The 17,336-nt window shown below is 44.1% G+C and overlaps 1 protein-coding gene across 4 annotated transcripts in view; it reads left to right on the forward strand.

Annotated features, from left to right (window-relative positions):
- Positions 1-17,336, forward strand: part of LOC138762669 (high mobility group protein HMGI-C-like) — a 187,845-nt gene that overhangs the window by 74,059 nt on the left and 96,450 nt on the right. For all 4 annotated transcript variants that reach the window (XM_069936271.1, XM_069936269.1, XM_069936272.1 and 1 more), the window contains 2 exons: positions 1,692-1,775; positions 5,642-5,692. In XM_069936271.1, coding sequence (XP_069792372.1) covers positions 1,692-1,775; positions 5,642-5,692 — 135 coding nt within the window. The remainder of the gene's footprint in view (positions 1-1,691; positions 1,776-5,641; positions 5,693-17,336) is intronic.

Consider the following 17,336-nt stretch of genomic DNA (forward strand, 5'->3'; position numbering starts at 1 on the left):
GTCACCGCATTTCAGGAATGTTGTGGAAGTTTACCAGGATGTTGCCTGGATTTGAGGTTATAGTGGTCTACAAGAGGCATAGATGGGGAGGACAGCCAGCACTTTTATCCCAGGGTGATAGTAGTAAATACCATAGGGTGAGGGGAGGAATGTTTAAGGGAAAGGTCAAGAGAAATCTTTTTTACACGGAGGGTAGTAAGTGCCTAGGGTAGGGCTGGTCATAGAAATTGGTACTCTCGGGACATTTCAAAGACTCTTAGACAGGAACATGGATGTAAGAAAAATAGAGGGTTATAGGTGTGAGTGAGGAAAGGTTTAGAATATGGAGTAGGTTTATCTAGGTTGGCACCACAGGTTGGCCAAAGGGCCTATACTGTACTATAATATTCTATGTAATTGGAAATACTTGGCTTCATTGAATGGATGTTGTGGGAAAGGGAATAATTTTCCTGGCAGGCGTGGAAGCAGAATACTGGTGGATTCAAGTTTGAACTTATTGTCAGTTAAACTGCTACATTGAGAAAGCTTGTTTTGCAAGCAGTCCAGTGAGTTGAGCCAAACATTGTACAGCAGTAAATCCACAGTGTACAATGTAGTTTTATAGAGAGAGATGGTGTGATCTTCTCATTCAGGAGTCTGATCACAATGGGAAAGAAGGTGTCCTTGAATTTGGCGATGTGTGATCTCACTCATGAATCATCTTCTTGATGGGAGGTGAAGAGAGTGTGGCAGGGTAGGAAGGGTCTTTAATATGTTGGCTGCTTATCTGAGATAGACAGCAATATAGATGGATGGTGAGGGGGGACAGTTCGTGTGATAGTCTGAGCAGCTTTGACAACTCAGCAGTTTATTGCGGGGAAGCTGAATATGGCAAGGTGGCACCCCTGCCTTTATTGAATCATAGGGTTATGTGGCACAGAAACTGGCTCTCTGGTCCTACAAACTGACACCAACCAGCATATACCCATTTGCAGTAATCGTGAACTAATCCCATGTTATCTACACAACCCCACCAACCCACCTCCCCCCTCCAGATTCTACCCCTTGCCAACACACAAGGGGTAATTTACAGTGACCAACCAACCTAACAATCTGCAGGGTGTTGGTGGTGGAGGGGGGGAATCCAGAGCAGCCAATTATGGGGAGTGTGCAAACCCACATGTCTGAAATGAACCTGGGTCACTGGAACAAAGAGGCAGCAGAGTGAACTGTTAACCTTCTTGGGTCAGATTCCTATGTGGGTCAGTGCATGGTGCTCTCTCCTCTGACTCAGAACGGTCAACCGTTTGTGGAGCCACTTCTGGGACTTGCGTCTAAATTGACATACATGCTACCATGTTCAAAGTACCACCATATGGATGGGACATCCTCTCTGCTTTCTCGGATGGATGTAGAGCAAACCAGGGCACCAGAACAAAGTGCAGAAAGGTATCTAGAAGAACAAGAGCAGGAGCAGGCCATTCTACCCATCATCTCTTCTCTGTCACTCAGTAAGATCACAACTGATCTTCTACCTCTGTTTCACTTTCCTGAACCAATCCCCGATTCCATTGATACCAAGGTAAATTCATCTTTCAACAATGCCACTGTGTTTGTGGCTTTGACGCACTTTGTCTCCGTGGATTATTTTTCCTATGAATTCTTCCCTCACTGCCCCCTTTACTTTGACTCTTTGTGTTTCTGTCCTTCAGGAACCTGCAGGTCCTCCCACACCCAAGCGACCCCGAGGACGACCAATAGGCAGCAAGAACAAGGAACCTCGGGCAGTGCAGAAGGTATGTGAAAGCAAAGGGGCATTTACTTCATTCAGCCATTTCAATCCAACCTCATTATTTGTCCAGTTCAAACTCTGCTTGGAGATAATCTAGAAACTCATCTAACAACAGCTGTATCAGTAACCAGTGCTCATTGAGCTTGTGAATTGATTTTTGTGGCATGCAATGAGAGATGCTGTAAAGGAGCTTTGTTTTGTGCGCTACTTCATCCCAACTTCTGCTCATGCACAACATGTAATATAAAATAAAGAGAAACAACAAAGTCTGGATCACCATGATGGTACTTAAAACAAAAAAGTGCTGGAGAAACTCAGCAGGTCAGACAGCAACTATAGGAGGAAAAGACATAGAATCAACATTTTGGACTTGAGCAAAAAGCAAGGGGAAGAAGGAGCAGGGGGTGGAGCACAGACCAACAACCAAGAGGCCATAATTGGATAAGTGGGCAAGAGAGAAAAGCTGTGAACTGATTGGAGGAGGAGGGTAACTCTGACAGATCTTTTGATAGTCCCAGAGTAGTTTACGGTTAGAGTCAAGGTTAGAATGGGGAGGTTGGATAAAAACTGTTCCTGAACCTGAAGATTGATGACAGACCTCTTCAAATGGACAGAATTACCTTGGTGGTTCAGAATAGAAGTTGTTCCTATTATGTGAAAGTCCGATTGTAGAGCAGCATGGAAAATGCATATTATGACCCTGTTCTCCCACCTTGCCAATATTTGAAGGCTCTTGCACTATTCTCTTGCTTTTAATTTTCCTCTTTTAATGAATGCTCAAGAAAGTAATGGCAACAATGGCCCCAGTATCTCAACACCTTGTACAGGAATCCACATAGGGACAAAGTGAAGCAGAAAATGCTGGAAACACTCAGCAGGTCAGGTTTCATCTGGGGAGGGAAAAAAGGAGTTAATGTTCAAAATTGAAGGCCCTGCATCAGAACTGAGAAAAAGGAAGGAAGTTAGTTTTAAGTTGCAGAGAAAGATAACTTTCCAAAATTTTTCGAAACTAGGGAACGTCCAGAATACGTGAACTAAAGAAGCATCACCAATTTTACATTTTTCACATAGAGGATTTATAGCTGAATAAAAATGAGGCAATTTAACTTTAGACGTGTACTCCATGGACCACTTTAAACTGCAACAAACCGTGTTGTGCACAAAAAGAGGTCGTATTAATCAGATTATAAATAGAGTCCCACACCTCATCTGAGAATGAGATTCAAATCCCGTTCCCAATTGTTCTTGATTTTAACTAACGAAGCTATCCTTAAATCAAGCAAATTATTATAAATAGGAAATATTAAACCTTTATAAGAAAGTTGTAAATCAAAAAGTATATTAAGAATGTTTGCCTCAGGAATGCACGGAAAGTCAGGGATCTGAGATTGAACAAAATGTCTAACTTGTAAATATCTAAAAATAAAATGAATGTTTGGTAAGTTTGGTAAACAGGTTTACCACCAATTGTTCAAAGGAAACAAAATTGTTTTGAATAAAAAGGTCTTTAAAACATTTAATATCCAATCTGTGCCAGTCATTAAAGAGAGTATCTTGCAAAGAAGGTTGAAAAAGATGATTGGATATAATAGGACTGGCTAAGAGAAAAACTCTGAAATTTAAAAAAAATTAAATTATGCCCATATTCTCAAACTGTGTCCAATTATTTTATATAGAGAAAAGGATAAAAAAAAACCCTAAAATTATCGTTGATTCTTAAGTTCAAATTAGAACCTTGCCCTTTAATTGCACAATTCAGATCATTTCAAGATGATGATGTTTTACCGAGTCCATCTCAAAACCAAATTTTATCTTTTACTTCATTGTTAGTCAGACATGTAATTTTGATTAAATGGAAAGACAATAGTCCCCCTACTCACACACAGCAGTTAAGTGATATTATGTCTTGTTTAAGTTTAGAAAAAATTAGATATACTATTAAAAAGTCAAATATTAACTTTCAAAAGACATGGGGCCCATTTGTGGACCATCATTATAACCTAAAGAACTAGGGTTGTTCTGAAACTTTGGTGCTGTGCTCCCCATCTCCAGGATGTTGTCTCTTGATTCCTGCATGTCTGCCTTTAACCTTGCTTAGTGGTGAGGGGTTTTGAATTATAAGTTTTTAAAAAAATCTTATCTTTTGAATTGTATATTACAATAGATAACTATTTTCATAATGCATAATGTAAATTTTGCATAATGTAAACCAATAAAAATATTTTAAAAAGGAAAAAGAAAGAAGATTGCAGAGAAAGTGGAAAGAGTAACAGATAGGACTACGGGAATATCTGTGATTGGGTGAGGTCTGGGTTCTAAATTTAACATTGGAGATGCAGCAAGATAACAGGCCGTTCCCACCAATAAGCCTGCACCGACCCCCCAAATGCATTCCAATGACCAGTTAATCCCATACATCTTTGGAACGTGGGAGCAAACCGGAGCACCTAGAGTAAATCCTCACAGGTCATGGGGAGAAGGTACAAACTCCTCATAGACAGCACTGGATTCTAACCCAGGTTAGCATTGTGCTAGTTGCTACACTACCTGTGTCATCATATGGGATAAATTGTAATTTGGGGAGAGGGAAGGCGACAAAGTGTGACTAGTTGTAAATACCAAGTATGGATATGATAATGGAGAGATGAAAAACCTGAGACAAGATGACTGGCTCAAGGTAATATTCAGCATGGAACAGACCTTTTGGCCCAACTCGCCCATGTGACCAAGTTGGTCCCATTTGCCTGCTTTTGGCCTATATCCTTCTAAACCCTTCCCACCTGCAAACCTGTCCACTAACTTGGTTATTTATTCTAGATGGAGGAAGTGAGTTATCGGAGGGTGAATGACTTAATATTTTAGAGAAGGCTACAAAATGCCCAGAGACATCACTAGGTGTGGGTAATCAGGCTTAGCACGGTCCCTCATTGGGACAGTGCAGCAATCACAGACTCATGGGCCGGAGTGGTGAACTTAATTTCAAGGTACAGCATAGTAACAGGCCCTTCCTGCCCACGAGCCCACAATGCCCAAGTACACCTACTTCTAGAATATGCCAGAGAAGCCTGTTTCATCTTTCTCTACCACCCAATTTGCTGGATTAAAATCCAATGATTTTCAAAGTTCAGATTTATTGTCAAAGTACAAACATGACATCACATATGTCCATAAGATTCCTTTCTCCTGTGGGTAAGGCAGAATTTCTACTTAAATGTAACTGTAAACTGTACTCAAGAAGAAAGATATATATGCAAAAGAGAAAATGTAAACAAGGAAAGAAATGCAAACAAACTGCAATGCAAAATAAAATTCAGTAATAAATAACATGCATAGTAAGAGTCCTTAAATGAGTCTCTGATTGAGTTTCTTGTTTCAGAATCTGATGGTGGAGGGGTAGCAGCTGTTCCTGAACTGGTGGTGCGAGTCTTGTGGCACCTAGACCTCTTTCTTAACGGTAGTAGTGTGTACCCTAATGTGCTCAAAATAAATTTCGAGGTCAAAAACTTGAGCTTGTCTAATGCATGAACAAATGTCTCAAGATCCATTATTTTATTATCTCTGCATTTTCCATCACCATTATGCTCCAGAACTGAGAGCACTGATCATCTGTGATGTTTCTGAGCCCTATGTTAATGAAGTAAAAACAGAAAATATTACAGGTGCTCAGCAGGTCAGGCAGCATTTATGGAGCAAGAAGCAGTTAGTTTTTTGAATCCAAGCCGAGCTCTGTTTCTCTCAACAGGCGCTGCCTGACCAGCCGAGTATCTGCAATGCTTAAGGGTCTTGTTTCAGATATGCAACATGTGAAACTTTGTAGCTCTGGTCAATGTAGTTGAACTAATTTCCTATTGTTTGGGTGTCCTCTGACAGAAAGCAGAACCACCGAGAGTGAAGCGGCCAAGAGGAAGACCAAGAAAATGGGTGAGTGACAAATTGGCTTCCTTGTTATGATGTTGGATCACTGGGAATAATGACTGTACTGTGCTGCTTGTTTCCATTTTCATGTGTGCTATTGAATGTCAGAACAACTGTGCAAAGATGCTGATAACCAGAGAACACTACAACACACAAATAGGCCCTTCAGCCCATAATAGAGTTAAACTATTATACTGCTTGGTCCCATTAACCTGCACCGAGAGCATTGCCCTACATACCCCTCCCTTCCATGTACATGTCCAAATTTTTCTTAAATGTCAAATTCGAAACTGCATTCATCACTTCAACTGGCAACTCATTCCATACTCTCACCACTCTCTGTGTGAAGAAGTACCCTCAAATGTTCCCTTTAAACATTTCATCTTTCACCTTTACAGTCACCCGAGCCTTTAACTGTATCAGACATTTGCCCTGCCCCCACCTGGCAACTGCCCATCATTTCCTTCCATAACTGGTTCCACCTATCACCTCCCAGCTCTTGTATCGCCTCACCCTCTCTCCTTTTTATAACTCCCCACCCCACTCTTCGTCCTGTTGGAGGGGCAATGTAAAAGTGTCGACTTGCTTCATCTATTCTGACCCATCAATACCAATCCCATTTCCCATCAACTCCCCCCATGGATTCTACCACCCACCTAATGTAATGGGGTCAATATACAGCAACTAATCAACTTCCCAACCCACATATCCATGAATTGTGGGAAGAAACAGAAACACTGAAAAAACGTAGGGAGAATGTGCAAATGCCATGCAAATAGACATTGGCATTGAACCCCCTACCTCTGGCACTGTAAGGCAACTACTCTAAGAGTTGCATCACTGTTCCAACAGGCAGCCTATTTTGTCTCAGGAGCTGAGGAACTTTCGGGCTGTTATTTGGTGGTTTAGATCGAGAAAATTGACATTTGCAAAATCCAGGTGGAGCCCTTTTTTATTTGTAGGGCTGGACGTGCGTTGACTGCTGGTTAATCAGGGCCAGAGCTCGTTAATTGGGACCCTAGGTTAGCCAAGGGGCTGAGTTGATCAAGACTGCGAAGTTTAGATCAGGTGATTGCTTCACTGAACACCTATGCTCTGTTTGTGCGTCTAAACTTGAGCTTCTTGTAGCCAAACATTTTAACTCCCAAACCATTCACACAGGGACACATGCATCCTTGGCCTCATCCATTGTGAGGGTGAGGCCAGACATAGATGAGAGGAAGAAGACATCATGTTCCTCCTGAACAGCTTTAAAGCTGAAGGCATGAGCATTGATTTTTCTAATTTTAGGTAATCCCTTCTTTCTTCTGAATCCATTATTTCCATCTCTTCTTTACCTACTTAAACTATTTTTGGCTTTGTCTCTAACTCTTTCCCCCCCACATCCCCCCCCCACCCCGCCTTCTAATGGCATCTCCCTCTACCCATCTCAGAATCAGAATTTGTTATGAGTAGTGTGTGTCGAAAGAACCAAAGACTTGTTGATCCAAACCAAGGCTTTTATTAACTAAAAGACTAGAGCATATCACAAGTAGGTCGACCAGTCCAGAATGACCTGGTCTGGCTAGGAGCAATCCTTTAAGACCTGCCAGTAGGTGTGGCTACACTCTCAGCCAATCACAGTCATCCTGCACTACCATCTGTACATATGTACATATACACATTGATGATAGAATCTGTACTATCACATATGTCATGAAATTAGTTGTTTTGCGGGTGCAAATATTCCTATAAATTACATTTTTAAATAAATAAATTAGTCCAGAGAGAAGAGAAAGTGAGGTGGTGTCTATGCTCATTCAGAAATCTGATGGCAGAGGGGAAGAAGCTGTTTTTGTGCCACTGGGTGTTCGTCTTCAAGCTCGTGTACATCCTTCTTGATGGTAGCCTGGACTGACGATCCTTGAAGATAGAAGCTGCTTTCTTAAGGCACCACCTCTTGTAGATGTCCTAGATGGAGTGAAGACTGATGCCCATGATGGTGCTGGCTGCGTTCACAACTCTCTGCAGTCTTTTCCTGACCTGTGGATTGGCACATCCATACCAGACAATGATGCAACTAGGCTGAATGTTCTGCACAGTACAACTGTAGAAATTTGCAAGAGTCTTGGTGACGTACCAAATTTCTCTCCTCCTCCCACATCTTCTGCCTGAATCTCTATCACTTCTCTGACCCTCCCCCAGCTTCTTTTTCCTTTACATATGTAATTTCACCTTCATAATTGTAGTCTTGATAAAGGGTTCCAACTCAGCAGTGAATGACCATTTCTATCCGTGGATCCTGCCTGACATATTGACTTCATCCAGAAATTATTTGTCTGCTCCAGATTCCAGCATCTGCAGCTTTTGTATTTTCTTGATAAGTTGAATTTCCCAGCCCTGAGAGAAATCATCAGGACTGTCAAGAAGTAATGAAAAATTTAAAAAAAACATATTAATGCAGAGTCACAACCAAAAAAAGACATAGCATCGGCAGCAATTGAACCTCTACATTGATCTAGTTCACCCTCGGCAAACCTGGGCCCTGTATGATGCTCTGGTGAAAGGGAGCATGACTCTTCATCACAAAGATTGCCAATCTGTCAACATGCACTCCTGTTGTTTCCCGGTTCTTGACCAGGCCCTGGCTCACACTTACAATCATGACACTGTCAAATTCTCCTTACAAGACTAACATGAGCCAGGTACTGGGGGTAGAGTTCATTGCCAACATCCTCTCCCCCCCCCCCCACCCCCAGTGAAATGCAAGCCAATCCACATATCTATCCAAAAATTCCACCACCATTCAGCCTAAGGAAAAGGGGGAAAAATTCAAGATGGTGATGGAATTGAGGCATTCAGAGGGACCAATAAGTGGCTCTGTCATGTAAGTTGTGATCTGTAACTCCCTCCCATATATGTGTTTGTTAATCTATTTGTAAAACTAATCCTGTCAATTATATCAGTCTTGTAATATATTCCAAGTTTTCTATTATTTGGTATTTAAACCTTGTAAAGCACTTGTGAATACTTTAATGATGGGCTCGGGCCTCAATCCTTGATTATACAGTGTATCTTTGCCCCCTTTGAACGCTGTGGGACCTGCTGAGGTTCTGAAGTACTTTTGTGTATTTACGAAGCTCTTTCTTAGATTATTATTTCATTGATGAGCCTTTCTGACAAGTTAGATTGTATTATCCTTGGACCACTTTTCTATGATGCTTTGTAGATTCTTTATCCCTACTAGTAATGTACTCTCAGTTAACCAACCCTCCATGTAAAACCATCTGATTGCATGGATGAGATTTCCCGCTTACAACAGGCTTTCAGGGATCAGTTAATGCATTGCAGTTATGGACAATATCTGGGTCAGTTTGTCTGATATTACAGTCTCTGGTTCTGCTGTTTACCATCTTTGCCTGCAGGAGGAGAATGGCCATAAGTCAGAGTTCAAGAATAAAGCTTTGAAGCAATTCCCCTCAAACCAACAGTGCTGTTCTCAAAACAGATGGGAATAAGAGAAATTTATGGGGAATTCTTGATGTGTTTTTAATTGTAAGAAGGGCACTAAATACAACATTGCGGATACCAAGGGCAGTAATTGGTGTGCATTGGAATGCAATTAAAACATCACGACAACTCCTCTCTCTCCCCCCCCCCCCCCCCATAAACAACTGTAATGTATTTCCCATCTGGGCTTTTACAGGTGGTGATTTCTGACATTTATTGTGCTTCAGCAGGTCGTGTGCTTTCAATTAGCCTTGTTGAAGCTTTTTAAAAGTTTGTGTGTGGAACAAGATTCTAGTGTTGATAGAATTGTTCCTTTTTATTCATTCAAGGGATGTGGCCTTCACAGGCTGAGCCAGCATTTAATTGCCCGTCACTAATTGCCACTGAGAAGGTGGGGGTAAGCTGCCTTCTTGAACTGCTGCAGTCCTTGCGGGATGTACCCACAATGCTTTTAAGGAGCGAGTTCTTGTCCCAGCAGCAGTGAATTCCAAGTCAGGACAGTGTGTGGCTTGGAGGGCACTCCCAGCTGGTGGTGACGCCCACATGCTTTTGCCACCCCTGTCCTTCTAGCTGCTAGTGGTCGTGGGCTCGGGAGGGACCCTCTAAGGCGACTTGGTGAGTTGCCACAGTGCATCTTGGAAGTGGTATAAATTGCTGCAACTGAACATCAGTGGTGGAGTGACTGAATGCTTCTAGATGGGGTGCCAGCTTACTGTACTGAAGGAGGTCATTCAGCCCTACATCTGTGCTGGCTGTGAATTAGCAATCCTATCAATCCCATACCCTACTCCTTCCCAACTGTCCTGTAAGTAGACAGATTCTATTTACAGGACCTGGCATAGTTAGCAAATGGCATATCATAATTGCCTTTCAATTGACATAGAACATAGTACGTTACAGCACAGCACAGGCCCTTCAGACCACAATGTTGTGCTGATCTATGGAAAATTACTCGATAATAATCTAATCCTTTCCTATCTCCCACCCTCAACCCAATACCTTTCTTACAACCATGTGCCCATCTAAGAGTCTTTTGAATGTCCCTATTGTCCCAGCCTCCACCACCAGCACCACCCCAGGTAATGCATTTGAAGCATCCATTGCTCTCTGTGTAAAAAGAAAATCCGTCTCTGATGTCTTCCCTAAACTTTCCTCCAATCCCCTTCAACAGATGGCCTCATGGTATTTGCTATTGTCACCCAGGAAAAAGGTGTTGGCTATCCACCACATCTAAGCCCCTCATAATCTTACATACCTCTATTGAGTCTCCTCTTACCTATTTAAAAAAAAATCTCCTTGCACTCCTAATTTTTGCCCAACATGCTAAATCTATCAGCCCCAGCCCTGTGAAGGGGAACAGACTCTCTCTTTCCCCAGGTCTAAATTTTGTTTTCTTTCATTAAATCTCATAACCCAGGGGAACAATTCCAGTTTTGCTGGGAGCTGAAATCCCTTAATTTCTGGAACCATTCTAGTAAATGTTAATAAAAATCAAAAAGAAAATGCTTCATCTGCTGGAAATCTGAAATTTTAACGAAAGTTAAAAGCATTTTGGAAGCTCAGACAAAATGTGTGGAAAGAGAATCTGTATGAAGGTTTCACGTTGAAGACTCTTTGTTAGAAGCATGGAAAACTGTTTAATTTTAAGTTGCAAGGAGACTGTTAAGGAGCCATGGATAGAGCCAAAGGGGATGCTTCTTGGGATCAGACTGGGAGGAAAAGCTGTAAATTGGGTCATTCAGTTAATGGGGGCAGATAAAGTAAAAATACAAGGGAAGGCACAATGGTGTATAGGATTATCCACTATCCACTCCAGCAACCCAGATTCAATTCTGAATTTGGGTGCTGACTTTAGTCATAGAACACTACCGCACAGTACAGGTCCCTCGGCCCTCGAGGTTGTGCCGACCTATATATTCCAACCAAAAATAAACTAAACCCCTCCTACCTCGTAACCCTCTATTTTTCTTTCATCCATCTACCTGTCTGAGTCTCTTAAATGCCCCTAATATTTCAGCCTCTACCACCCCCGGCAAGGCATTCCAGGCACCCAAATCTCTCTGAGTATAAACATACCCATGATGTCTCCCCTAAACTTTCCTTCTTTTACTTTGTCCAGTGTGCGTGGAGTCCTAACTGTCATTAAAAAAGAACCAAAATTCTGAAAGCTCTCAGTTAGTCCGGCAGCATTTGTGGAATGGCTTATCTGTTCCCCATAACCTTTAATTCCCCAGGTGTGCAAAAATCAATCCAATGTAAATATATTTAATGAGGTAGCAAAGAATTCTTTGGGTAGAGAATTTTGCAGATTCACTTCTTGTTGGAAAAACAGTTCCTCCTCATCATCCATCTTAATTCTATTGCCCTGTATTTTGTGGATGCATTGAACTAAATTTTTTAATTTAAAAGTAATTACATTTAGAGATACAGCCCTTCCATCCCATGAGCCTGCACTGCCCAAATTAACCTACAAGTCCTATACCCATAGGAGGTTTGAGGAAACCCATGAGGAGAACGTACAAGCTCCTTATAGACAGCGCCAGATTCGAACTCTGGTCACTGGTGTTGTAATAGTGTTGCGCTTACCGCTACATTAACTATGCTACCCACTTTGATTTTGAAAATTTAATAAAATAAATAAAATGGAGACCTGCTCTTATTGCCCATTCCTTAGTGCTGTTAAGCTATAAAAACTGGACCATTGAGATCTACATTGACAGATATCCTGCCCAGAAGGACCTCAGTGAGCAACAGTCGAGTAATTTTGTGTTCTCTGTTCATCCCAGACTATTAACAGGATTAAAATTCCTCAGAGGATGTGGTGGGACATGAACTCTGGACTCTGCATGGTTAGTTTAGGATGCTGGCCATTTGATGCTGCTCCATGATCCTAACATAATTCATTGCTCATCCTTGAGAAGAAGGTGGGAAGAGTTCATGAGATTTAAATTTAAATTTAGACACACAACCTGGTAACAGGCCCTTCCAGCCCACGAGCCTGTGCCACACAAAAACTCCAATTAACCTACAATGTACAACCCCCATACATTTTGAAGGGTAGGAGGAAACCAGAGCATCTGGAGGAAACTTAAGGAAACATGGGGAGAATATGCAAACACCTTACAGAGAGTGCCAGATTCAAACCAGGGTTGCTGGCACTGTAATAGCATTGGGCTAACCATGTCAACCCCAACTCCACCATCCCTGGCACTGCTGGGCAGGATGTGGACCTGACAGGACCAATATGAATCCATTAGTTGGGGAAATCACAGCAGTGCCTTTCTAGTTTATTGGCTGTCCTCACCCTTCATTGTTGGATGATGGGACCAAGAAGTATTTTTGAATAAACTAATCAGATGAAGTTTGTTTATTGTCGCGTATCAAAAAATACAGTGTTAGAGCTTGGTTTGCAAGCAGATAATTGGATATCCCATACATTGTATGAGTAAGTCACAGTAGAAAAATGTAGAGTTCCAGGGAGAGATCAGTGGGTATGGGGCAAAGGCTACATAATTTAATCATTTTTGAGTTTCATTCAGGACTGATGACAGCAAGACAGGAACCGTCCAGCAATCTGATGGTGCATGATCTCATACTCGCGAACAAGAGGGAAGTGAGAAGAGAGTGTGGCCAGGGTGGGATGAGGTATTAAATATGTTGGCTCCTTTTCCCAGGCAGCAGGAGCTGTAGATGGAGTCGATGAAGGGGTGGGGTGTTATCGGGGGAGCTATGTCTGATGGTCTGAGACACATTGACAACCCTCTGCAACTTCTTGGGTGAGCAGTTCCTGTACCAAGCAGTGATGTACCCTGACAGGATACTTTCAACAGTTCCTGAAGACATACAAATGCTCCTGGCAGATGCGGATTTCACTGAGCCCCGGAAAGTTGCAGCACGGGCAGACATTCTGTGGAAACAGAAACAGAAGTGCTCGGCTACCGTGGGGCTCGTAAAGAAGTCCCACGGTCAGACCAGAGCAGACCCAAACAAGGAACAGCAGACCAGAGGCAAGAGCGAATCCAGTGATAGATGGTGCCTCTACCACCAGGGATGGGGCACCAATGCCAGTCCCTCTGCGAGTTCCAGGGAAGCCACAAGGCCAAGCCGTCGCTGATGGCCACGATAGCTGGCCACCAAGAGAGCCTCCTGTCTGACAGACGCTTCCTGGTGGATACAGGAGCAGAGGTCAGAGTGATACCCCCAACAGGGTTGAACACTAGGTGCTGGCTAACGGGACCCACGTTGAGGGCTGCCAACAACAGTAGTATACAGACCTATGGCACTCACAGGGCTGAGCTGCAGTTCGAGGGATGAAACTTCTCTTGGGAGTTCATGCAGGCTGCAGTGGAACAACCTCTCCTCGGAGTGGATTTCCTGCAAGCCCACAGCCTCCTAGTGGACCTTAAGGGTAAGCGACTCGTCCACACTGAGACCATCAGACCATTGAATTGAGGGGCGCTAGGTTTCCAGGAATGCACCTGGACTCCATCCACAGCTCAGAGGATGAGTTCTCCAAGGTGCTAACGGGATTCCCAGCAATCCTTTCCCCTCAGTTCACAGCGGAGATCTCTCGACATCACATCCTGACCAAGGGCCCACCTCTCCACTCAAGGGTGAGACGACTTCCCCCGGAGAAGTTCCAACTGACCAAGGAGGAGTTCCACAAGCTCAAGGAGTTGGGTGTTGTTCGACAGTCAGACAGCCCATGGGCCTCGATCCTGCACATGGTGCCTAAAGCAACTGGGGGCTGGAGACCATGCGGCAACTATCGCTGGCTCAACGAGGCCACCATCCCGGACTGTTACCCCATGCCATGCATCCAGGATTTTGGGGCAAACCTGCACAGGGCAACAATATTCTCAAAAGTGTCCCTCGTGCGAGGATATCACCAGATCGCGGTGCATCCTGATGACATTCCCAAGACGGCCATCATCACTCCATTTGGGCTGTTCGAGTTTCTGAGGATGCCATTCGGGCTCAAAAATGCGGCACAGGCATTCCAGCGATTGATGGATGTAGTGGGCCAAGACCTGGATGGCATTTTCGTCTACCTCGATGAACCCGACAGGAACACCTTCAGCACTTCCGAAATCTCTGTAGTTGTCTGCAGGAGTTCGGTCTCACCATCAACCTGGACAAATGTCAGTTTGGCCTGAACACCATCGACTTCCTGGGCCACAGGATTACAAGGGATGGGTCCACACCACTGCCCGACGAGGTAGAGGCCACCCGCAGCTTCTCAAAGCCCAACACAACCAAAGGTCTGCAGGAGTTTGTGGGGATGATAAACTTTTATCGCAGGTTTATCCTAGCAGCTGCCTGAGTGATGCGCCCTCTGTTCATCCTGATATCTGGCAAGGAGAAGGACCTGACCTGGGACGACAAATCTGCACGTGTGTTTGTGAAAATCAAAGAAGCCCTGGCCAAAGCTGCACTCCTGACCCACCCCAGACCAGATGCACCCATAGCCCTCACAGTCGATGCCTCAGGAACAGCGATTGGTGGAGTCCTGGAGCAGCAGATAGAAGGAAGTTGGTACGCACTAGCTTTCTTCAGCAAACATCTGCAGCCCCCTGAACCAAAGTACAGTGCTTTTGATAGGGAGCTGCTGGCGCTGTACTTAGCCATCTGCCACTTCCAGTACTTCCTTGAGGGAAGGGCTTTCACAGACCACAAACCACTGACTTTTGCCCTGGCTAAAATCTCCAACCCCTTGTCAGCCGCCAACAGAGATACTTGTCTTGCATCTCAGAGTACATCACCGACGTTCAGCACATCTCGGGCAAAGACAACGTGGTCGCAGATGCTTTGTCAACACACAACATCCACTCCCTGGTCTATGGTCTGGACTTTGCAGCACTGACAAAGGTACAGCAGCAGGACAACGAGATCCTGCAGTACAGGACCGCTGTCACAGGCCTTCGGCTTCAGGACATTCCATTCGGCACAGGTACTACCACTCTCCTGTGTGACATGGCCACTGGTCATGTTCGACCTATTGTCCTAATGGCATGGAGGTGATGAGTTTTTTACTCCATCCATGGGCTGGCACACCCATCCATCAGGACTATAGTCCGGCTGGTGGCCAGCAAGTACGTGTGGCATGGATTGCGGAAACAAGTCCGGGGATGGGCCAAGGCGTGTATGCAGTGTCAAACAGCCGAAGTGCATCAACACACCAAGGTCCTCCCACAGCCTTTCATGGTTTGACCATATTCATGTGGACATAGTGGGACCCTTGCCAATCTCTCAGGGTTTCCGCTACCTGTTCACAGTGGTCGACAGCTTCACCCGGTAGCCAGAAGCATTTCCCCTGGCCGACACAGCCACCAGGTCCTGTGCCAAAGCACTCCACTCGTCCTGGATTGCAAGATTCAGACTGCCACAGCACATCACTTCTGAATGAGGTGCACAGTTCACCTCCAGTTTCTGGACCGACATTGCCAACCTGTGGGGTGCTCAGCTATACCATACAACAGCATACCACCTGCAAACCAATGGCATGGTGGATCGTTTCCACAGGCACCTCAAGTCTGTCCTCATAACCAGACTCAAGGGCCCCAACTGGGTGGATGAGCTACCATGGGCACTACTGGGCATCTGAACAGCGCCGAAAGAAGACCTCCACGCATCCTCCGCTGAACTTGTCTACGGAGCCCCACTCATGGTTCGTGGGGATTTCATTCCACAGGCCAGAGGACAGCAGGAGGAAACAACCACCTTCCTGGACAGGCTACGTGAAAAGGTTGGTAACCTGGCTCCAATCCCAGCCTCCAGACACGGACAAGTCAAGTCCAACATCCCCAAAGAACTCAAGGACTGTGAGTACATGTTTGTACGCAGAGGACCCCACCGTTCACTACTGCAGAAACCATATGAAGGTCCATTTCAAGTCATCAAGAACAACGGAGCTACCTTTGAGCTGGACATCGGTGGTAAACCAAAAGTCTTCATTTCAGATAGACTCAAGCCTGCCCACACAGACCCAGCAGAACCTGTGGAGACACCAACACCTCGAGGCAGACCACAAAAGACTTTGGGGACTATACGGACACTATAGACTGTAACGCCAGTTCTGGGGTGGGTCATATGGCAGCCCGCAATTGTGGAGATCAGGCCATCACATTGCATACCAGCAGACATAGACAGAGGTCGCTAAAGCGACTCCCAGGACAATGAACTGGCAGGGGGAAAAGCTGGGGCAGCATCAGACTAACAGCCCTAAAAATGGCGTTGGTCAAGCTGCCCAGCTAACTCAGCAGAAACAGGGCATTCATATGCATGGACATTCCTGTCCACTATTGTTCAAATAGATGACTCAGTCAATCAGAAAATACGGCGGGAACTTGAACAGTATAAAGGCCTCCTTTCCAGCCCTAAAAAAGGAATGAGCTTAGCCTGCCACTCATGAGCTTGTAGCGGTCGGCTACAAATGCACAAGCAGAAGTAGCCCACTTAGTCCCCTTATAAGAATGCAGAAGGCCATTCAGCCCTTCAAGCCTGTTCTGCCATTCAATAAAATTTTGGCATATCCATGTTCATATGCGTCTTTGCCTCTTGCCAGAAACAGTGCCCCAATCCATCCTGGATAGGTCATCAATCTCCCCAACCACCAGTGTTAGTTTTTCACGTTGACATCAGTTTCTCTCTAATGTCTGGAAAAACTTCAGTGAACTTGTTCCTTAATCCCAGGGAGTACTTCCTGAGTTTGTGTATTCTTTTACAGTTTCATTGTGATTAAATTACAATGCCAGTATCTAGAGACCTAGGCTTTGATCTGGAGGCTAGTTTAAATCTCACCATAGCATCCAGGGAATTTAAATAGAAGTGATTAAATACGAAACTTTTAAAAAATGTATCTTCAAGGAGAGAAACAGTGATCTAAAAACGTATTTTTAAAAAAACTTACATTGGAGCTGAGAAAGAGGAAACAATAGTTTTAAAAAGAACAAACTGTTGGTGGAAATCAGCAAGTCAAAAAACTTTCAGCAAAGAGATGGTCAACACTTTGGGTTGGGTATCTATATCAGTAGGGGATTCCATCATCTTGTGCCTGCAGGAAACAAAAGCAGTTTTTCTTTAAATTCTTTCTCAATTCTGACAAAGAAACTTTGACCTGAAGCTTTAACTTTGCTTCTCTTTCTGCAGATTAAAAAAAAAT

The sequence above is a fragment of the Narcine bancroftii genome, chromosome 5 (assembly GCF_036971445.1).
Source record: "Narcine bancroftii isolate sNarBan1 chromosome 5, sNarBan1.hap1, whole genome shotgun sequence".
NCBI lineage: Eukaryota > Metazoa > Chordata > Chondrichthyes > Torpediniformes > Narcinidae > Narcine > Narcine bancroftii.